General features: G+C 55.7%; 3 protein-coding genes across 3 annotated transcripts in view; 1 reads left to right on the forward strand and 2 right to left on the reverse strand.

Moving 5' to 3' along the window:
* LOC119111780 (putative E3 ubiquitin-protein ligase ariadne-2) overlaps positions 1-22455 on the reverse strand; it is a 43539-nt gene that overhangs the window by 17336 nt on the left and 3748 nt on the right. The window lies entirely within an intron of this gene.
* On the reverse strand, positions 1197-14206 carry LOC119111484 (myelin expression factor 2). The gene is made up of 12 exons (XM_037235302.1): positions 14021-14206; positions 12308-12372; positions 11632-11772; positions 11224-11312; positions 9292-9446; positions 8768-9040; positions 8187-8380; positions 7650-7783; positions 6949-7037; positions 6256-6621; positions 1939-5881; positions 1197-1550 (listed from the first exon to the last, which is right to left on the reverse strand). Exons 2-11 carry the CDS (start codon positions 12346-12348, stop codon positions 5690-5692), a joined length of 1674 nt encoding a protein of 557 aa, XP_037091197.1. The 5' UTR covers positions 12349-12372; positions 14021-14206; the 3' UTR covers positions 1197-1550; positions 1939-5689.
* LOC119111485 (kelch-like ECH-associated protein 1) lies at positions 17392-22297 on the forward strand. Its single transcript, XM_037235303.1, has 5 exons — positions 17392-17438; positions 17635-17799; positions 18312-18461; positions 18907-19343; positions 22273-22297. Exons 2-5 carry the CDS (start codon positions 17638-17640, stop codon positions 22295-22297), a joined length of 774 nt encoding a protein of 257 aa, XP_037091198.1. The 5' UTR covers positions 17392-17438; positions 17635-17637.

Here is a 22455-nt window from a genome sequence, read left to right on the forward strand (position 1 = left end):
ACAAACTGCGGGATGGTGTACTGTGCTCCCACAGACAGTCTTCCGAGGCCATCAGCATCAACATCTTCAACGAAAATCCCGGGTGTCCAGCACTGCCTCAGTTTGACCTGTGACCTGATCATTGATCATTGATCGGCGGTCTGCACGTGCCGCGGCTGGTGGATGAGCCCATCGACCTTCTTTCTTCAGCCGGGGCACCTGACCCACGCGATCCGTTATGAAATCGACCCGCCAACAACAGTCACTGTCCTCCCTATACCCTCGGTGGCCATTAACCCAGGACCGCCACTGTTGGGCTGAGCAGAGCGAGACAGGCAGCCCAGAAACCTACGACCCGTGGCTAGCTCTGGGCCGATTGGGACGCCATCTGCCTGTATCTATTCGCCCCTCACTGAGGGGGGGGGGGGGGGCTGCAGGACACCAATGGTGTAATTGTGATGGTAACGACATTGGTGAAAACACGGATCGTTATGGACGGCCACTCTCCGTCAACAGCAGTTCGCGTCCAGTTCAGTTCAGTTCACAACAGAGCCGGCCCAGCTGTCCCGGTGGCACAATAATCACCGCGGTCTCCGTTGGCCAAGCGGGGCGCAGCGAGGGGCACTGGCTGGCTCGGCACGACCCAATATCACACCGCTTCGAAACAGCGGTCAGTGCGACATCCTAGCTGCTAGACGCGATTGCCGCTCTGGCGTTTCCTCTTTCACACGATTCGCCAGGTCAGCAGACCGAGGAGACCAGACCAAGATCCGGACCTGGCCGGCGGGCTCCGTCGTCTCTGTGCGACGGTCGGGCCCGGATTGCCGCCACGCAGTGAGGGAACACCGATCAGTCACCCGACCGCCGACAGCCCGCACGAACTCCTCCACTTTCAGGACTGCCACCCTCCGAGCCCACACGGCGGAGGCACAGACCGTCGAACGGCACGACAGTCGCAGAACACCACACCGTGCGGTGGCGTCGCTACACACCCTCCCGCCTCCGCGGCGCCGTCCCCGTCCCGCCGGGGGCTGGCCGCGGGCGGGCGGCGGCGCGAGCACGCTGGGTCGATGTGCCGGTCGGAAGAGAGAACGCAGTCCGCGGTAATGCTGGCGGCCCGACCTCGGGCGTCACGTGCGCGACCGCAACGCAGACCAGACGCCGGCGGCGGCAGCTGCCGGGCTCGTGCCACTCACCAGCGAAAGCAAACACCGGGATGCGAAAATGGGGCTTTATTCCCCCACGTGTCACAGCCATGCTACAATGCATACAAAATCACAGCCCGCTATCACAACACAGATCCCGTTCATCGGCAAGGGCGCATTCGGGCGGGCCGTCCCAGCGCCATCATACAGCGATGGCACCGTCGTGTAGACCAAAAGCTCAGTGTAAAGATAATCGTACCCCACATTGTACAACAATCGCAAAACCCATTAAACATGTGTCACAAGCGCTCTGGAACAGCGTCCATAACCCCAGCATCTCTGGACTGCGGTGACGTATGGCCGGCTCCTACTGACGTTCGGCATGTGAACCCCAAGGCGCTTTTTGCCAGAAGTCAACCGGTTGACCTGCAAAAATAACACTTTATGTCAGGCATCACCAAGCAGCCCAATTTCTGCTGGGTTTACAAAACGTCGTTGTCGTTACTTTGCGCGGACAAAAGGCCACTACTCCCAAAAAACACGGTGATGACGGCAGTTACACGTTTAAAATGCGGGACGAGACAAAGCGACCGAGAGAGCAAGATCCTCCGACGCAACACTACACTTCTGTCACAACGCCAGCAGCGAGTGTGTCACAGGCCCCAGGGATGTCTGGGGCCGCAGCTGAGACGGCCGGGCCGTCGCAAACCTCCTATGGGGCTGTGCCGCTGTCCTGTCCCCCATCTGACCATCGAATCTGGCCAGGGAGGGTTCCGGCGGGAGGCGGGCGGTGGCCGCGGGGGTGAGGTCCTACCTGGGCCACCGGCGCGGTGAGCTGCAGCCGGACCCGGGCGCCGTCCGTCCTGGGCCACTCCGGCTGACCGGCGGCCGCCTGGGGTCACGGGTCACGTGTCAGCGGGTCAGCGAGTCACGGCAGGCGTCACGCCAGTCACGCAGGACAGATTCCCGTCACCACCCCCTCCGCATGCCGATACATGGACGTACATCAGACCTAGTCAGCACGTTATCGTAAATCAAGACGGAACGGCGCTGTTGGTGGCGAACGCATCCAGTAAAGGCAGCTGGGCATTGCTTTTCGGTGGCTGCTGGATATCAGATCGTATCTGCGCCAATATTACCTACGTAGAAGCTTTGCGTGGTGAAGACAGACCGTAAGACCCTGCTCTTTTGTTTTTTTCAACGCAACTGACGACACTTTTCAGTGGCAGCGACAATCCATGACCTTTAGTACACTGGGAAAGAGGTATCACTATCATCAATGAAGAGGGGGCCATGCTGACATGGTCCGCCATGACACACTACATGTTCCTTGACAGCAGCGCTCCCCGCAGCCGCCGCGAGCGCGTCGCTTCAATGGTCTGACGTTTAACGTTGCATTGCAAATCATTTCAATACAATCCTATATTCGTTGTCTGTTCAGCAATGCCTTCCGATATGTTGATAGCTGTGCGGTGATGCTTCTGTCACTTAGAGGTGTCATTGTTCTTATCAATAATGCCGATCGAAGCGTAGGTTAAGTGTGAGCCACCCACTGGCCCATTCCCGCAAGAACACGCTGGCAGTTGCTCTGGTGGGTTCTCATCCCTCCCGACCGTTGGCTGGCCATATCACTCACGGGCAGCACGTACCTTTGGTGACGATGCGTTGCAGCGACAGCGATTCCAGCGAGACCACTTCAAATGGACAATGCAGCACCTAGCTAGGAAGCAGAGCGCGAGTGAAACTGGGCTACAGGAGAGACAAAACGCCTTGAACGGTGACGACGGCTGCGGAGATATAGGTCTGCAAAACAGCGCACATACCAGTCGTACACTACCAAGAAGCCCGGTAGCCCCTGTGCGAGCATCAAAAAGGCGGACATCACGGCCAGTGACTGGAACACACCTGATACGCCACAGCATCAGCGGCAGCGCTGCCTACACGGCCGCAAGTGACTGCTATTGGTGCGGGGCTCGAGCCCGGTGCAGGATCCACCCGTTTTGCGTACAAGCGGAGCAGACGGAAGCTCAACCGGCGCCTGACCGCTAGCGGCACATCGCGGTCACGTCGGAGCTCGCCTGCCCCGCCAGAGAATGCGGTGCGGCGATCTACGTCAGCTATGGCCGACTAGCATTCACAGATCGGCGACTAGAATTGTTACCGATGCGAAGGCGTGGTATACAAGAACTCTAAAGAATGTAAAGAGGATGGATTGAGCGGAAGAGTAATGACAAGCATCTGCGTTGCCACCGAAGCTGTATCGGGAGCAGCTTGATCAAAAACAACTCTAGACGAGCGGTCTCAAACACTAACAGCGCAGCACCACGGCAGTGGCACGACCTCCGCGCAGAGGAGGCTCCACCCACCTCGCACGAGACGGCGTGGAGATCGACCAGTAAAACAGCCGTTCCTATTTAGTTTGCACAACAAACCCCTTCGTGGAAAATCTCTACCGCGAACATTTGGCAGCGCGTAACTGACATATTGGTTCTTGAATGTAGCACTTTGTGCACATTCATCAGAGCACTTTTTCATGGTGAAATTGATTTTTACTGGCAACGGACATGCACCAGCCCAATGGCCAAAAAGGCTGAAAGGCAGAAAATATGTCATTGATCTTGATATCTGCTGTACAATTGAAGTGAATTCCAGTGACGAAGTATCTGTCAAATATTTTGCTTGGCAGTCGTAAGTGACAGCACCAAATAGCAATTTAATTGCGGCACCTAGGTAGAGCAGGCTCGACTTTCGAAGAGATAGCCAACTTCCTAGGGCACTTACGAATGAAAGCTTGGTTTACCAAAAGATGACCAGTTTATCCGTTTACTTAAGTAAGGAAAGAAAACAAATTGAAGCTATGAATGGCTGTCGAAAACCCACATACCACAGCAATAATCTGCAAAAATCTGACCCAGTCGAATACTCATGGGAGTAATGCAGTACCACAGGAGCATAGTCCGGCAGGCCGATTCCATAGGGATTTGCGTTATAGATCACGTGAACGCGCACTAGCTGAGATCATTCGTATAGCAACAGGTCTTGTGGTTTCAAGTAGGAGCATGGAAAACACGGCGAAACAGGACGAGCCGGGATATTTCGAAAAGCCACAAACCGGTCAGAGACGGCGGTCAGATGGTAGAGGTGTGAATAGCCACGTACCACAAAGACATTTTACGTTGCGATCACTTGTCTCCCGAAAACTGATTGCAGACCGAGCGCGGGACCTGTGCAGCGTCGGCAGCTGTAGGACGGAGAGAGTTAAAGCGCATCACATAACCACTCGGAACAGAGCTGCTGGAGGTGAAGTCCACGCACCGTCATCGGTCTGGCGGACAGAGGGAGGCGTGCCGCCCTGAGGTCAGGCCAGTGCCTGAGCACTGGAAGCTCAGGTGTTCACGCAGACGCGCGCCCGACGCAGTCGCCGCTCCACCGTGGACACGCGACGGCAGCCTGTGGACGGACACGCACGGTCGGCGGCGGACACCGGGAACCCTGGCGCGCTTACCGCTCCACGCGCTGAGACGAGGCACCGCCCTGCGCTGGGCCAGCCGCGCCGAGTGCAGACGGCCGGGCGGACGGCAACAGGCGCAGCCCCCTTCGCCAGCCGGGCCGTCCGCTTCAGCAGGTGCTGAGTGTGGACCAAGCACGCTCCCTTCGTTCGGTTGAACTCGGAGGATGCGCGGCATCGCACGCCTCGACGACCAGGCCGCTCCATTCAAATGCAGACTAGGACACGCATCCTAAACGTCCAGCTCTGGTCGGAACCGCGAGGGCAATACAAGACGTGGCATAGGGGAGCAAAGCCGGAATGTTACTAGACGCAGGCAAATGTTGCCCGATACGACAGCAGACGGTCTCATTTGAACACAAACAGTTCAAGAGAAGCAAGACTACACATTCCAGACAGTTAGCAAGTACTGGATAACGATGCGGGAGTTTCTTCATACGATCAGCCATCTCAGCACGTGGCAGCTGCCTTAGGCACGCGCACTCTGCTGACTAAAGCAATGATCGTCGTCTGGCATCGCGAATCTAGCCGTCCAACATCCCACGGCGACCTCCCAGGTAACATCAGGGACCATGAGGACGATCACCAGCCTTGTCCAGTCAACTTCAACATAACGCACCATGTAGATGATGAGATGTATATTTCCCAGAAAGGTGACGGACCACACGAAGACAGCAACTGTGCGCGGAAACTACTTCCAGTGAATCTGCACATCCAGTTACGACACCAGTCGCTACGCCACACAAGCTCGAAGGGCGGTACAGCGCTGGAGGTGAAGAGGACGCCGTCAGAGCTTCCTGGACGGCAATGCCCGACTCCGCAGCAACTGCCATCCGGCCAGTACCCAAAAGCGAAACATCTTCATGTCGGAGCCGCGCCTCCCGCTAGGGCTCCAGACGGACCGGCGCAGAGCGAAGACAGAGCTTCAAACGGCGACGTACGGACTCGGAGCGGCGAACGGGGCGGAGCCCGAGCCTCGGCCGACGTCACCGCCGGGGGAAGGGAGCGAGGAAGCAGCCGGCCGGCCTGACCCCGCTCGGCCGGGCGCCGGCGCCGCTCAGTACGAGCGCACGTCCAGCATGCGGCCGTCGCAGCGGGCGCCGTCCATCAGGTTGATGGCGCGCTGCGCCTCGTGAGGGCTCGAGAAGCGCACCACGCCCACGCCCTTACCCTTCATGTCGGCGAAGCGCACCTCGCCGATGTCGCGGAATTTGTCGCGCAGCGCCTGCCAGCTGTAGGCCGGGTCCAGCTGGGGGACGGCGGCTACGCGTCAGACGGCGGCGCCGGGCGGGCGACATGGGCAGCACGGGGGCGGGCGAGGCCGCTGGGTCCGAGGGCGGCCGTTCGCTCCGTACCCTCCCTTGACATTAGGCCTGTTCGTGGCAGGCGGAAGTGCCGCGCTCCATATCGCTGGGACTCATGCAGATTTGATCGTCATGCGATGTTAACACGTGCGGAGACCGCATTCGCTAACACTAGAGACGACAGCACGTCAAATCGTACCTGGACTGTGACAATATACGCTCGACTTTCAGGTTTAAAGCTGGCTAGCTCAGCCAGAGACCGGGCTAGCACGTAGTGGTAGCCCGGTCCATTATCTCGTCATTGTTTGGACTGACTTACGTTGCTGACGATGATGGAGTCCGAGTAGTTTCTGGACGACGAATTGTAGCCGCTGTCCGGGCCCGAGTTCATGGAAGAGCCATAGCCACTATTGTAAGAGCTGCGGCCGGCCCTAGCCGAATCCAGGCCGCCTCTGGCGCCGAGACCGGCGTCCATCCCTCCGCGGCCGCCCAAACCTTGATCCATGCCGCTGCGGCCGCCCATGCCCGACTCCATGCCTCCGCGGCCGCCGAGGCCGTGATCCATGCTCCCTCGGCCGGCATCCATGCCTCCACGGCTGCCCAGGCCGTGGTCCAGCAAGCCGCCGCGGCCGCCCATGCCGTGGTCCAGCAGACCGGAGCGCGCGCCCAGGCCCTGGTCCAGCGCGGCGCGGCCGCCCAGGCCGGGCTCCAGACCGCCGCGGCCCGCCAGCCCCTGGTCCAGGCCCTGGCGCCCGCCCAACCGCATGTCGGCCGGTCCGGCCAGGCCCTCGCCGCCGCGCAGGGCCGCGCCCTGCAGGCCGGCCAGGCCGCCGTAGCCGCCGCCACCGCTGCCGCCGGCGCCGGCGCCGCCCAGTCCGCCGAGCTGAGCGGCCTGCAGCTGTCCAAGCCCGGCCACGCCGCCAAGCGCCGACAGGCCGCCCAGGCCGGCCACGGCGCCGGCGCCGGCCAGCTCGGAGAGGCCGCCGCCGAAGGCCGGCGCCGGCGCGGCGCCCATCAGACCGAGCGCGGCCGCGTTGTTGGCGGCCAGCCCTCCCAGGCCGCCAAGCTGCGCCGCCGCCGCCACGGCCGGCGCCGGCGTCTCTGCAACGGGCGGCCAGCGGTCAGCGGCGGGAGCCGACACGGCCTCCCCCAGCACTGGCACGCCTCGGGGGACTCGCTCACCGGCACGCCTCGGGGGACTCGCTCACCGGCACGCCTCGGGGGACTCGCTCACCGGCACACCTCGAAGAACGCGCTCACTGGCACGCCTCGAAGGACCCGCTCACTGGCACACCTCGAAGGACTCGCTCACTGACACGCCTCGAAGGACGCGCTCACCGGTACACCGCGAAGGACTCGCACACTGGCACACCTCGAAGGACTCGCTCACCGGCACGCCTCGAAGGACCCGCTCACTGGCACACATCGAAGGACGCACTCACTGGCACATCTCGGACTCGCTCACTGAAACGCCTCGAAGGACTCGCACACCGGCGGGGCGGGTCGGCAGTACCAGCGGGCTAACAGTGTCATGACGGGGACGGAGGGTAGGCCGCCGCCTGTGAAACGACAACACACGGACCACAGGTCGCTGGCAGTGCATGCTACAGGTGTCAGTGGCACTGTCACCGGTACCAGGCGTCAGTGATACTGTCACCGGTGTCAGGCGTCAGTGACACTGTCACAGGCGGGTGCCAGTGCGGCGCCACGTACCCTGTATCTTGGAGGCCACGTCGGCGAGCGCCACGCCGTTGTTGCCCAGGCCCTGGCCGATGCTCTTGAGGCCAGCCGGCAGCGACATCTTGGGGTCGCGGTCGCGCCGCTCGGCCACGCGGTCCATGCGCACGCTGCGAGCGCGGCCGAGGTCAGGCGCGAGCGCTCGACGGGCCCACGGGCGGCAGCGTCCAACTGCTGTCGCGGGCCAACACATTCCACTACCGCATTTTGTACTATTCGATCAGACTGTATGACGCAGACACACCAGCGGCGTCGTGTGTCAGTATTACGAAATCAAGGAGAGGCGAACAACGGGCACTGTGGTACTCAGTAGATGAGACACTGGAAAACTCCTCATTTGTCCTGTGACCTCTCAGTCACCTTGAGGCGAGCAGCCTTTGGCCGGCATTCCAGAGACTGGCCACGAACGGCGACAATGACCGTGCCCGCCTGTCGCTACATCGTGCATGCACGTCAATCGCTGCATCACGTGACATGGACGAGCCCAGAAGTCTGCGGAGGAGAGGTTCGCACCTGATGCGTCTCTCCAGGTAGGTCTGGTTGTTCAGCATGGAGATGGCCTGCACGGCCTCCACCGGGTGGTCGAACTCCACCACGCCGTGGCCCTTGCTGTTGCCCTCGTGATCCTTGTTGATCGACACCGAGACGACCTTGCCAGCCAGGCTGAACACCTCCTTCAGCTTCTGCTCGTCCACGCTGTAGTCCAGCTGCCCAACAGATCAGACAGTGATGCTCCTGCCTGGCTGCATTATCGCCGCCGCCGCCGGCGCACGTCGACCTTTTTGGAGCAGTACGGTACCAAGCTTCACAGACCGCCTAGCCATCCATGGAGGCGCGTTTTGACGCAATGGCCAGCACCACATGGGGGAATATTCCGATGCGAACTGGCGACAATATGGTGTAAATGCCCACAAAAGCGCACCGTGCGCGTCTGCCAGTGCACATGTCCTGATTCTGTTCCTAAATAAGCCCATCTGTTCTTCCATCAGTGACAAACGGACAGCACAAAGCGTCAATACAGTTTCACCCAACACCGCGGTCACGGCGGCCGGTCTGGCCAGGTCGCCAGAATCCCGCCCCTAGCGTGTACGCACGTTGGCCACGAAGACGCGGTTGACGAGCGGGCCGTCGATGCCGAGGCTCTCCAGGAAGCTGACGTTGAGGCCGTACGTGTTGGTGTACTTGGCCTCCGGCGGCCCGGGCGGCCCAGGTGCGCCCAGCCGCGGCCGCTCATCGCGCTCGCCGCCGCGGAAGCCGCCGGGGCCGGGTCGGCGCGCGTCCATGCCGCGCTCGCGGCCCGGCGGCCCTTCCGGCCGGCTGTCGCCGCGCAGGATCCGGCCGTACCGGTCCCGCTCCACGCCGAAGTCCTGTCGGGCCGGCGCCGCGCCGTGAGACGAGGCGGCACAGGTGCCAAGGCGGGGGCACGGGGCAGAGCCTACCGCGGGCCTCAGCCGCAGGCGGCGCAGCGGCAGGCGGCGACCGTCGCCGTGTGAGGCGGCGGCCCTGAAGCCACGGGAGGGACGCAGCAGACAGGACGGGCGCCAGAAGCCCGATGCGGCTTCTGACACACAACTGACTCACAGTTGCGCGGCGGCACCCGTCACCCACTGGTTCTCACCTCCTTCACGACAATGTTGCGTCCCTTGAGCTCGTAGCGATGCATGATTTCCAAGGCCTTGTCGACCAGCTCGGGCGAGTCAAACTCGATGATGCCGCAGCCGCGCGACTGGCCCTTCTCGTCGTGGAACACCTCCACAAATGATACGTCGCCCACTGAAACAGGGCCGAAAGTGAACGTATGTTTTCACGCTAGAACAAACCCAACATTCATGACACCAGCATCATTCCCGTATTCAGCACTAGGGGAGCCGCACTTCCCAATTGATGCTCATGGCCGCCTTTCTGCCGTAATGCTACAGGCGCTAAGTAAACGGTCACAGCATCTGGGCTCCCAAACCAACGTCTCTTGTTGTCAGTAGTCATGCGTGCATCGCCTGAGCCACAAATGGACAGTGGCCTATTTTCATTTGCATCCAATGGTCTGGAAGCTGGAGTAATCAACGAATAATCGCCGTCCAATTTCTCTTCAAATTCAAGTCCCGTAGCGAAAAAAACGTAGTCGAATCTTCACCAAATGCAACCACGCCATCGATTCCCAAAATGATGCATTTTATTATACACAACTGAGATACACAAGTGAGGGCGCAGGTGGACCGGATTTTAACGTCAACTAGCTGGAGATTGGCAGGCTCCAGCAGCCGGGATGGTCCGGCCGAGTACGCTTTTGACGAGCTCACATTCTGGCGACCACTGATCCTGCCACCGAAAAGTCTTCATCAAAACTAAGCATGCCTTTATAAATGTGTGATGTAATACTGTCGAAGTACTCAAACTCAGCCTACCTAGGCAGGCCACAGGCCTATGACACGTTGCAAGATCACCGGCGTTATTCCTCCTCATTCCAGCCGGACTGGCGAGAGTGGGAGTCAATGTGCGCACGATATCACGCGCGGTCGTGCGCAAGCCATGTTTTTTTTGCACCTCATCTATGCACCCGCTTTCCGGCGTTTTTACGGGTAGATGTCAGATCCCGGCAGTCCGAACAAGAGGAGACGTGAATCCAGCTGCACGGTGGCGGGAGAACGTGCCGTCTACAAATCCAGCTGTACGGTGCGGGAGGACGTGCCGTCTACAAATCCAGCTGTACGGTGCGGGAGAACGTGCCGTCTACAAAGCGTTCAACGATCTGAACGCTGTCCACCTGTTCATTCGTGCTCTTGGAACAGGTCGGGAAGCAGCTCATGCCCCCGTTTACGAAAGCCGCACGATATACGACACGCCGTGGCACAAACTAAGACAGATTGGACCCACGCAAACTGAAAACACGCACATCTCAGTCTTTTGTGACCAGGATCCACCCAAAATATTTGCGTTTTTCCACACATTTTGGTCAGTCATCAAACGCGTTAACTGCCTCAAATTAATCCATCTCTGTGAACCAAAACTCCCAGGCCGCGGCACGCCCAAAGCCACCCAATATTCCAGCACAGTCATCCGTAAATTTGTGCAAGGATGATAAACATCAGCACACCTCTGCCTGCTAAGCTCATGAAGGCAGGACATTCCAACATACTGATAGTGGGTATTGTTATGGGCTCCAAAAGGCAGCGGATCTATCCACTTTTCCTATGCATCATCTGCATGTTAAGGACAAATCACGTCCGTATCAGTTCACTCGTTCCACATCACAAAGGGCGTCTTGTTGGTAAAATGTGCATTGTCATGGATTACAGGGTGACATCATTTTCAAGAGGACTTCGACGTTGTTTTAAATTGCTGTGGTGTGCTTGACAAGTATCTAAAAAAGCAGACTGTAAGCAGGCCACCGATCAGCCTCCCGACCCCCCCCCCCCCCAGCCCAAAAAATCAACACCATGATGTGGGTTAAACAATGCGAAAATACCCCAATCTCAATGTACAATCAGTCACATCAAACGCGACGGCATGCAGACGACGACCCAGCGCATCCACTTGTACATCAGACCCTTACCCTCCTTTCTGAAAAGGTCTTTCAGCTCTTGCCACTGGAACTCGAACGGAATGTTGGAGACGTATACGCGCCGCTCTGGTCGCTGTCGCCTGCGGGCAGGACGGCACGGAGAGTCCAGTCCGACAGCCACACCCCGGCAGGACACCGGCTCGTCCCGGCGCCTACCGCCACCGGCACGGCCGCACCAGCCGCCGGCGAGCACGACCAAAGCCGCGCAGCACTCAGAACGCCAGCTGGAGGACGCAACATGTGTTACGTACGGAGCACCAGCTGAGTATCTCGACGAAAGGCTCGTCGACCGTTTGATCGTGGCCCGTGGCGCGAGGCGCATCAGTGACCTTGTTACGGACGTGCTGCCATCCGAGCGCCGGCTCCACAGAGACCAGAGGCGTCGGTCGGCAGACCCACCTGTCGCCGCCAGTCGGCCGGCCCGGCGGCGGACGGCCGTCGCGCGGCCGCCGCTCGCGTGTGTCGCGCCGGGGCCGCGCGTCGCGCGCGCGTGAGCCGTTCTGGTCGGCGCCGCCCTCCTTGCCAGCTTTGGATGGCGACCTAAGCAGGGCGGGAGGCAGGGTACCATCAAACTTAGTCCCTTTTAGAGGCAGATGTGATACAGAAATCAGAACTAACAACATGCAGTCTCATGCTTTAAAAAAGGCAGTTCACCAGGTTTTCATATGTAAAGTCAGATTATGCAGTGGTATGCTGTAAACAGATTGACATTACCAACTAGCACATTTAACTTTGATAATAACTTGCCTTCCATACACCAGGAGGCATTGATTATGCAGTATTATCAACAGGGTGCTGACTGCAATGGCAAAAGGAAAGGCTTTTCGAGCTTTCGTCAATAAAGCCAATGCTTCCTGACAACACTGATAAATATTACTTCTGTGCATATTCTAGGTCACCTAATGACAGAATAAGATATCTCAACCAACAATGACAAAAAACTGTGAGTGCAACTCCTTCTTGCTTACATAAAGAACAGACAGACACATAGCCAAGAGCCAAAAAAAAAACACTGACAACTTTTTATGACTGGTCTGCTTAAGGTGCACCTGGCAGCTTACACAGGTGGTCATACCTGTCTCGCTCAACTTTTGGCTCCGCCTCAGCTCCCTCCATTCTTGGATCTAACTTTGATAAGATCTGAAACAACAGAATATTGGGTGAATATTAGTTTCTAAACAAAGAGCAGCCAATCAATATGGAATACAAGCTACCATATTGGATGACATACAACAAAAGGTTACAAGACTTTGTTGTGAAGCATAAGCATAGGCTAAGATAATATCAATTGGTATGCATGAGACATGATGTAATTTTTACACAAAAGCCAAGCTTTGCAAGCAATACATGACAAATTAGATACATGTGCCTTGTTGCTCCACACACTTAAACTAGAGACATACTACTGAGCTACCAGGGTCAGGTTATACATTGCTGTCATGTTAAAAAAGGGCAATGTACGTCAATTGTCATTTTTAAGGCAGAACATATTGTAATCAATCGTAAAACAGGTCATCAAGAACCATAAAAATGCATGAGGCTAAGGTAACAAGAATCCAGTGAAATGTGTTTCTTGGGTACCCAAGCAGCCTTTCATATTGTTTGTAGATTGGTTGACATGGTGGGGAAATATGATGTTTTTGGGTGGGAATGTCAAGCAAAATGAGAATATGGTGGCTAAACAAAACTTCTTAATACAGTACATATATATGACATGGAACATGGATGCCAATGGGGCACTGTGTTGAAGAGGATAGGGTGGGGGTTAGGTTAGGTTACATTAGGTTTGGTTTGGTTTGGTTTGGTGTGGTTTGGTTTGGTTTGGTTTGGTTTGGTTTGGTTTGGTTTGGTTTGGTTTGGTTAGGCTAGGTTAGGTTAGGCTGGTTTGGGCTATGTTCTGGAATATTCTGGCCTGTGTTTCATAAATGTACCTAGACATGACAAGAAATGTTTTTCATTGCATCATTATTGCTACCTTGGTCGCAAACATTTTTATGGTTCTTGATAAGCAGAAATATTGTAATTATGCAACAATAAGGCAGAAACGGTGCTAGGGAGTTGAGGCGGTGGGAAGCGTGTGGCGCTTGGGAGCTCGCTATTGTAGCTATTAAATTTTGAAGGTAGGAGCATTAATCTACCTGTTTTAAGATTATTTATATTATGTTCTAGCCTAGTCTAGCCTAGCCTAGCCTAGCCTAACCTAACCTAACCCCCCCCCCCCCACCATACCCCCTTCAACCCAGTGTCCCATTAGCATCCATGTTCCCTGCCATATATATGTGCTGTATTAAGAAGTTTTGTTTAGCTGCCATATTCTCATCTTGCTTTTCATTCCCACCCAAAAATGTCATATTTCCCCACCATGTTGACCAATCTACAAACAATACAGAAGGCTGATTGGATATGCAAGAAACACATTTTATTGGATTCTTGTTACCTTGGCCTTGTACATTTTTATGGTGCTTGATGTACAGCAATGTTGTGATCACGCAGTAATGTGATCACGCGTAGAAATGGCGCCGGGGTCGTGGTTGCTGCGTGTTTGCGCTCGGATGTTCGCTATCGTAGTTATTTGAGTTCCACGGTAGGAGTTTAGGCGACCTGTTTTACGATTAATTACGATATGTTCTGCCTTAAAAAACGACGGTCGATGTACATGAGGTAGCAATGTATACCCTTCTCTTCTACCCTTACCCTGCAATGCAGCAATGCAATTACCTTACCCTGCAATAGCAATGTATACCCTTCTCTTTCTTAACATGAGGTAGCAATGTATACCCTGACCTACCTGCCTTATAACTCGACTACCTCTTCAGTTGTCTCCTTCTCAACAATATTCCTGCATGCAGTAACTGTATACCGCTGCAGACTTTAGGAATCTACGACCGGCCCTCTCCTTCAGCCCTATGTCGGACTATCTCGTCAATCAAATCCAACGAAACGAAAACCTGCCCCCGAGCGCCCACTCGCGAGGCTCGCGTGCGACGCCGTTGCATTGCGCGTCATCTGGCAAATATTTGGATGTTGTACGAGACCCTCGACTGTGACTGAAGACGCTCAAAACTTAATAACATCCACATGAATAAGTGCGCTCTAATTTTCACATTTTACATACTCTCTGAAACCTCTCATGATACTAAGTTCAGTGGGCCACGTCGTATTCTTTTCAAAAACAAAAGTTATATTTGGTATAACCTACTTAAAACACGCTTCAAGTGTGCAGCTTCTTGGTAGTTTCAGTAGTTTCTCAGTTGAGGCACCTGGCATAACTTGACCTAAATTAGTGCCATAAACATTACGCGTAGTAATCAAAGCAAAGCATTGCATGTTTCCGTATACCATACATATTTCACGACATGAAATTATCGGCTCTCCAGGGAGACAGAATTGAGGGCTCGTAAGTGGGAGAGGTTGGCTTGTTTTGTTTTGTTAATACATCTCATCGTTTTGGTGGTTGAACATCATGAACTGTCAAAGCGGTATGAATGCATCACCATGATAAATGCATATGATCCAATCCGCTTAATAATTTGGTTAATAAAACTACTTAAGGAAGATGTTGTTGATGCCCTACAAGGTCAGAAATGATATTAAGTTGGTACTTTTGGTTTGGTGCCTGGGATGCCGCATTTGAGACGTTTGAGACATATATGACTCATTTCAACTCTTGCGCACCAATACCCAGATGTCATTGGAATGGTGTATGTTCTGCGCGGTGGACGTGTGGGAGGGTGGTGGATGTCAGGCTGTTTCCAGATGAACCTTAGTGCATATGTTCGAATACGCTCGTACGTGTTTGGTGCCTTTGTTGAATACCTCTAGAGTGGGCTTTATTGAGAAGTCTGCTTGGTCGCCACCATACTATTAGGAAAGGCCTGCATTTTCGACATCTTCGAAGTCGGTCAGCGGTATCAAATGACGTGACAATCCGGTGAGTGGATGGAAAGTTAGGTGTTCTGGGGATGTTATGGATAAATAGTGTTGATTAAGTCATGTATGCCACATTTGCATAATGTTGTCATTACTTGTGCGTGCCATGTTTGCTTAAGATTCTCAGTACTTGTTAATCTATGAGTGCAAATTGTACAATTTATTAACCAAATATTTTGACAACTTAGAAAGTAAATAGGCCATTTTGTGCATTTAGTGCTGAAATTATGTATGCTGTAAACAGAAGACCAACATGGCATTGACAAATGTGTAATTTATTTTTGAGTTCTGGGTTTTGCATACAATCCAGTACACATCTGGCTGAAGTTCCTTACAAGATTCCAGGATGTTATTATTATGTAACATTATGTGATTCTAAATGCAGCATTGGGGTCCAGGCACATGTCTGTAGTTTAGTACACAGAACATGTATGTGACTTCAGTGTATTGAACCTCTTGCTTGTGTGTGCCAAATTCAGGCCAGACCAAATTTTTGTTGGATTTTTCATGTTAAATCATCACAAACTATTGTTGCCAAAGATACTTTTACAATATTCATATTTTCATGAAATATAGGCTCTATATGCTCTGAAATTGGTAGTGATTGTGCACCAAATTCTAAATGTCAATTAACATTATAGATGCACAGAGATTGCTGCTGCTATATTGCTGTTTGCACTGGACATGTTCAGCCCAACACATATTTTTTTGGAGTATGACTATCAATGGTTCACCTAAAAGTGACGGCCAGGAAGTTGAGGTGTGAGAGGACATTTTCTGGGTCAAGATATCTATAGAGACCTGTCAAATTTGATGTGTCCTGGCTGATACATATGACATTTTCATGTTCACTAGCATTTTCCTGCTGCATCATATCACACAGCTTGTTTTATTTCATTTCATGCTGCTGTCACCATTACACAGAAAAGCATCATTTTTTGGCATTCAGTGTGCATCTTTAAGTATAAATGAGTGGCTCAACATGCCTGCTATTTAGATGTGCTGTTGTTTGGATGCTGGTTTGTACTTTTGCTTAGGGCATTTTTCCCTCACATGTTCTGAGATTCAATGCTCATGTCCATGACCAATATCAAACTCTTCTGTGCCATGATTTATCAGGTATCTTATAAATGCTGGATCAGTCATACACAGTTGTAGATGTTAAGTTGTAATTGGTGTAAATATGTCCACATTGCCTTATGTCATCAACAGCTCACTTACAAGTCGGAACAGTGAGAGACAATTCCAATGGTGCAGAAGAGGTGCAAATTGTTAATTTGCCTGAAACAAGCTGCTTGTCTGAGCTTTCAGCAATAAACAAATACTTCAATGACCTTTCCCTTGTTGGCTCCTTAGCAGCTCTTTGAATGGCCACACCGAAACGGGTCAACTCGCGCTTTCTGTTTGGTCCTCCCTGAGGGCTCATTTCGTTAGAGCGCCTGCCTTCTGATCCATCCACTCGTGGTGAGATGGGTTCCAGTCGCTTTATGTGCTCGCTTTTTGGGCTTGACAGGTATGACCTGCGCCGGTGGCAGCGGCCGCGCTAAAGTCAAGAAACGTTAGCGAACAGGGCGAACCGTGCCGAGCATTGCGGCCACTTTGGACTTTCGCCACTAAATTCTGCCGTTGGCCTGGAATTGTGCGATCGATGGTAGGGAGCCAGGGCTCAAACAAGAAGCAGTGCCTGCGTAGCTGAGATCCTAAAAATTCACCCATTCATTATGTTTGAATGAAATATTTGAAAAATTCTGAGTCTTGTCAAGCCGAGCACAACTCTTGCGAGATGTTATGACCGTGACAAACTGAGTATTGTTTAATTCCTGAGGTCTCGCTTCATTGCTCTCTAGAATGAAACTAAGGTGCATGGTGTAACAGGCAGCCTAATAATGCGCTGTGATGTCTGCCGTTCGGTAATTATTCCTGCAGCTGATGCTCAACGGTGTTTGTTTGTGCGAGGCAGTTGTACTGAGCGACAGATGCGGTGTTCTGTTGCAGCGATGTCCGACCGAGGGGAAGGGGATGGTCCGGTGGCCGGCCCCGCCGAGGGGGCCGCCAGGCCGTGCCGTGGCAACTGCTTCAAGCCGAGAAAGTCGGTTGAGAACAGGAACACCAGGGAGATGCACTTCAAGATGCCCAAGTACCTGACGGACGCCTTCAAGACGATGTTCAAGATGCGCGGTGACGGCTTGCTGACGGACGTGGTTCTCGAGCTGGAGAGTGAGGAGGACGTCAAAGCGCACAAGCTTGTTCTGGCTGCAGCGAGTCCTTATTTCAAGGTGAGCTCTACCTTTTGGTTGTTTTGCGATGGAGCACTGTCTTTTTGCGAGGGATCAGCACGGCGTGCCGACAGCGTGCCGCGCGATTTCACGTGTAGGGCAGCCCACTGCGCGGCGTGCCCGAAGACAATGTGTTCCACATGACTGGCTTGGTTCCGCCCTGACGCCCGCCCGTCCTCGCGCCGGTGCGCTGCAGGCCATGTTCACCAGCGGTCTGCGAGAGAGCTCCATGAGCTCCATCAAGCTGCAGGGCGTGTGCACCTACACCTTCAGCCGCCTGCTGCTGTTCGCCTACACCGGCGAGATCACCGTCAACGAGCAGACGGTGTGCGCCCTGCTGCCAGCCGCCACCATGTTCCAGGTATGGCTGCCTGCAAGCGGCAGGTCATCGGACGCGTCGCGTGCCGGCGACGCGCTGATGATGCAACATGTGGTGTCGGTGGTCTCTCAGATCGGTGGAGCGGAATCTTGCAAGAAGCGGATTTATAACATGAGTTTGTGGCGCTGTGCTATCGTGCGTGACCCCGTCCAACTGCCGCCATGGCTGTTGTCGGTGTGTTTGTGGCGTGTCTGATATCGCGCCCGTATCACTTTTATCGGACGCAGTAAACGGCGCAGTTTTGCGTTGAATCTACCCTGACGTCAGTAGCTGGCCAGCAAAAAATTGGCATGTGGACACAGGTGTCACAAGTGTACGGAACTTCGGGCAATTCGTCACACAACATCGCTTACCCTGCAGCATTACGAAGTTCGATTTTCGTCGTTACATCTGCCACTGGCAGCAGGGCGCCGGAACATGTTCTTGCGGCCATCAGCCGTCACCTCACCACTCCAGACGCGTCTCTGTCACACCGTGTGCTGTGCCGTTCCCAGATGCAGCACGTGGTCGAGGTGTGCTGCAACTTCCTCAGGAACCAGCTGGAGCCGAGCAACGCTATCGGCATCGCCACCTTCGCCGAGCAGCACGGCTGCATGGAGCTGCTACACACGGCCACGCAATTCATCGAGCAGCACTTCACTCAGGTGCGCCAGGCGGCCAGCTGGGCGCGGGACAATGAGTCATGCGTGCCGCATCAAGTCAGTTCTGAAAACAGGGCTGGCGACGTGCCGCTCTTGGCCGGGCGTGCCAATGAATCCACCCGGTGCAAAGTTCCGACGGTCTGCTTGGCAGCATATGGTGTTGCGATGTATTGCGTCCACTTTATTCTGTGCCATAAATCCGCCCATATTTTGTGTCATATACCGCCATTATGCTAAATGAGCGCTAAGCACGTCAGTGCAGTGCCCGTCACATGACACGTCATTGTCACTGGTCCAGTGCAACACCGGGCACCGTTGAACACGGTAAACTGACGCGGCGTTCAGATTGACAGACTGTACTGGGCCGGAAATTCCTGTGCGGTCCCGCGGCCTGTGTCGGCGGCTTGTTCGCAGCAGCCCTCCTGACCGCTTGCCCCACGCCGGGCAGATCGTGCAAGAAGAGGAGTTCCTCATGCTCAATCCGACGCAGCTGATCAAGCTGATCCACCGAGACGAGCTGAACGTGTTCGATGAGCGAGACGTGTACGCGGCTGTGGTCAAGTGGGTCAAGTACGACGAGAAGACGCGCCAGCCCAAGATGGAGTGCATCATGCGCTCGGTGCGTTGCGAGCTGCTGCCGCCGCGCTATCTGAAGGACCAGCTGGAGAACCAGCCGCTGCTGCAGGGCTCGGAAAACTGCCGCGAGTACCTCGCCAACATCTTCAGAGGTGGGTACGGCTGCCGACGGCGGCACGCTCCGCTTTGGTCGCAGAACGCTCCGTTCGGGCGGTGGAACGCTCCGCTCGTGCCGCGGAACGCCCCTCTCGGACGGCAGAACGCTCCGTTCGGACGGAGTAATGATCCACTCAGACGACGGAACGCTCCGCTCGGGCGGCATAATGATCCACTCAGGCGGCTGAACGCTCCGCTCGGGCGGCATAATGATCCACTCAGGCGGCTGAACGCTCCGCTCGGACGGCGTAATGATCCACCCAGACGGCGTAACGATCCACTCAGACGACGGAACGCTCCGCTCGTGCGGCGTAATGATCCACTCAGGCGGCGGAACACTCCGCTGGGCGGCGTAATGATCCACTCAGACGACGTAACGCTCCGCTCGGGCGGCGTAATGATCCATGCAGGTGGCGGAACACTCCGCTCGGGCGGCGGGCGGCGGAACGCTCCGTTCGGGCGGCGGAACGCTCCGCTCGGGCGGCGTAATGATCCACTCAGACGACGGAACGCTCCGCTCGGCGGCGTAATGATCCGCGTAGGCGGCGGAACATTCCGCCGGCCGACGGAACGCTCCGTTCGTGCGGCGGAACGCTGCTCGAGCGGCGTCCCGCGACGACCGGTTGACCGTGTGGTGTCAGGCGCTCGAGCGAGAGAGGCGGAGGTCAGGGCGGGGGTCGCGGGTCGTGCCGCGCTTCACGGCGCAGTTTGTCCTCCAGCTCCAGGTGTGTGTCGGTCGGTTGGCGACACACTTGAGGAACAAGCCCAGATAAACTGGGGCGACTGATTATTCCCGAGGAACATGAATTATTCTCGTGAAACCGTTTTATGTGCGGAACTGTACAAGCAGCGCGTGGTTTGGGACAACTATTGGGAGTTATAGTAATGTGGTTTTGGTATGAGCTGTGTTTCAGAGAAAACTTTTCGTTACTGAAGCAGCTCCTGTCGATGCGTGGTCGTAATTGAGCCTGTCGCAGCCGGGCGTATTTCTCACCTGCGTGAGACAGGTGGGATTCACAGTCCTGCCGTCTCGCAAACCCAACACGGCAGAGCCAAGCCGAGCCCGGCATCGGCTACGTTGCGTAAATTTGTGTGGGACAAGCATCTTTGGTATCAGTGCAAGTGACCTCGGATAGCTCCGGGTTTTGCTCACTCATATCACCCGGGTCAACTGGACAAAAAGGTAGTGAGTTTAATTTGCATTCTGTCTTCAGAACTATATGTGCAATGCACGCCTGACAGCGCGCAGAGCAGTCTTATGTGCTCCTTTGCACACTGAATCGTTCATCGCCGGTAACCCCTCATATGGTTCCTTATTGTACTGAGGTTATGGGGGTGCGTACGCGCTTCACACTGCATGCCAAAAACTAACAATGGTACGAGAATGTAACAATGAGGGCTGCGTAGCGGTACAGTATCAAAGATTGGCTCAGGCGGCCTAAAATGATTTAGACCTCGTCATAAAAAACTTATTCGTGAACTGAATTTGGCCTTGAATTTGACCTTGGCCGCCCGGGCCGAAGCTTCGTCTTACATAATCGCGTTAGCATTAAACATGATAACACACAGCAAATCAAGACTGAGAGACCTTGAGCGTGTACTGTTAAGAGTAAATCCGCACGTTATCTGGCGCCTGACCGTGATGTGTAGCTGCCGTGACCTCGACAAAGGGGTCATTTTCGCGACGCATGAAAGGCGGGCTCCTCCAGTCTTCAGCAGCATGTGTGAGATGTCTGGGGCTCCGAGGCCCCTTGTCCGGCGAGGTGTAGCGCGGCGCTGGCGGCGTGTGCGACACGGTGGCGCTGGGGCGAGGTCGCGGCACCGATGCACACTGAAGACGTGACGTGGTGTTAAAATTGCCCCGGGCAGTCGTTAGCATGCCTTCTATTCGTTTTGCGGTCAGGTGAAGCATTGCAGTCCATCAGTTTGTTCGCAATTCGTTGGGCTCACGGGAGTCTCCATCCACCGCACGTTTTGCGGGCCGCCGCTGTACTCAGGTGTGTAAGCTGAGACAGGACGAGATCAATGCTTCATCAGGCCGTCAGCGGGTGGACTGCTTTCTTCTTTCCGCTTTAGCCTCAGATGCCATCAAACAGACTAATGGATTCGCCGAATCATGCCAGCTATGAATTTCGCCTGTGATAATGGCGACGTGGCGTGATCAAGACAACCAGACCACGTCAGCACTCTTCGTTGTGACAACGCACGTTGGCGATGGTTGCATATCCTGAAGACCTATGACCATTGTCAGGGAGTTGGGCCGTCGCCGCAGTCGCTTGCCATCTTGATGTGCAGACTTTTGCATCCGTCTGACTCGGAACCATCGCGCGTCCTTCCTCCGTCATCAACACTTGATAGCCGCCTGATTCGGCAAAAGACTCCCATCTCTACTCGAGTGGAGCCGGCAGAGGTATGAGCTCAGAGGTGCCGTGGTGCGTGGCAGCGTGGCAGCCACTGCCGCCGGTGTCGGCGCGGCGGCCACCAGCGTGTCGGTGCCGCGAGCGCGCGGTCGGTGACGGCGACGCCTCGGCCGCGCCCGGCCTGGAGCGCGGCAGTCGGCGAGGCTCGCCGCACTAGCGGACGTGACCGGGGGCCGCCGTGCCGGTGCGGGTCCTCGCGCACTGGCGCACGAGAACATCGGTCACCGGAGCTGTGACGGCACACAGGTGCCGCAGAACCACAGCTGCGGCGCCCGGCAGATGTCGCGGCGTCGGTTCTCGGAAGCTCGCCGTTTTCTGTCCAAGCTTGTCGAAGCTGCAGGACGTTTTGCGATCTACGATCGCGTGCAGCTGTGTGGTCGCCAGCAGAGCTAAAGACAGTTGTGCAGGGTTCTCGGTGCCGTTCGACATGTCATGGGGGACGGGTCGGTGCCGGCGCAGGCCGCGTTCACCGGCGCCGGGGCCGCGCTGCCGACACCAGCCGTCCAGCGGCTGGTGCCGGGGTGGTACGGACCGCGACCGAGGACGTTCCACGCCAAGCGGGCGCGGCCGGCACCGGCGCGAGAACGCCGCCTCGGCCGGCACCGGCGTCTGACGCCGAGCTCGCTCATGTCTATCGTGCCCGGCCCACGCCCGTCTAGCAGCGCGCAGCTGGTGGGCGTGTCTTGATGGCATGCTGGCCGGCGTGCTCCTCGAGCCGTCGTGATGGGGGTCCGGCCGGCGTGACGCCGCGCCTTCCCCCGCCGCAGGAGAGCAGGGCGTGGTCAGCGCCGCGGGCGGGACGAGAAGCGGCGGGAGGGGGGCGGGGGGGCGTCACAATCGGAGCG

The sequence above is a fragment of the Pollicipes pollicipes genome, unplaced genomic scaffold (genome assembly GCF_011947565.3).
Source record: "Pollicipes pollicipes isolate AB1234 unplaced genomic scaffold, Ppol_2.1 Scaffold_7261;HRSCAF=8764_pilon_pilon_pilon, whole genome shotgun sequence".
In the NCBI taxonomy this organism is placed as follows: domain Eukaryota; kingdom Metazoa; phylum Arthropoda; class Thecostraca; order Pollicipedomorpha; family Pollicipedidae; genus Pollicipes; species Pollicipes pollicipes.

Coding starts and splice junctions, on each gene's coding strand:
- LOC119111484 (XM_037235302.1), bottom strand. CDS start 12,348: ATGGAGGGAGCTGAGGCGGAGCCAAAAGTTGAGCGAGACAG. Junction 8,381..8,767: donor ACCGCGTCTTCGTGGCCAAC/GTGCGTACACGC, acceptor TCTGTTGGGCAG/CTGGACTACAGCGTGGACGA. Junction 5,882..6,255: donor ACTCCATCATCGTCAGCAAC/GTAAGTCAGTCC, acceptor GCCGTCCCCCAG/CTGGACCCGGCCTACAGCTG.
- LOC119111485 (XM_037235303.1), top strand. CDS start 17,638: ATGTTCACCAGCGGTCTGCGAGAGAGCTCCATGAGCTCCATCAAGCTG. Junction 17,800..18,311: donor CAGCCGCCACCATGTTCCAG/GTATGGCTGCCT, acceptor TGCCGTTCCCAG/ATGCAGCACGTGGTCGAGGT. Junction 18,462..18,906: donor TCGAGCAGCACTTCACTCAG/GTGCGCCAGGCG, acceptor CACGCCGGGCAG/ATCGTGCAAGAAGAGGAGTT.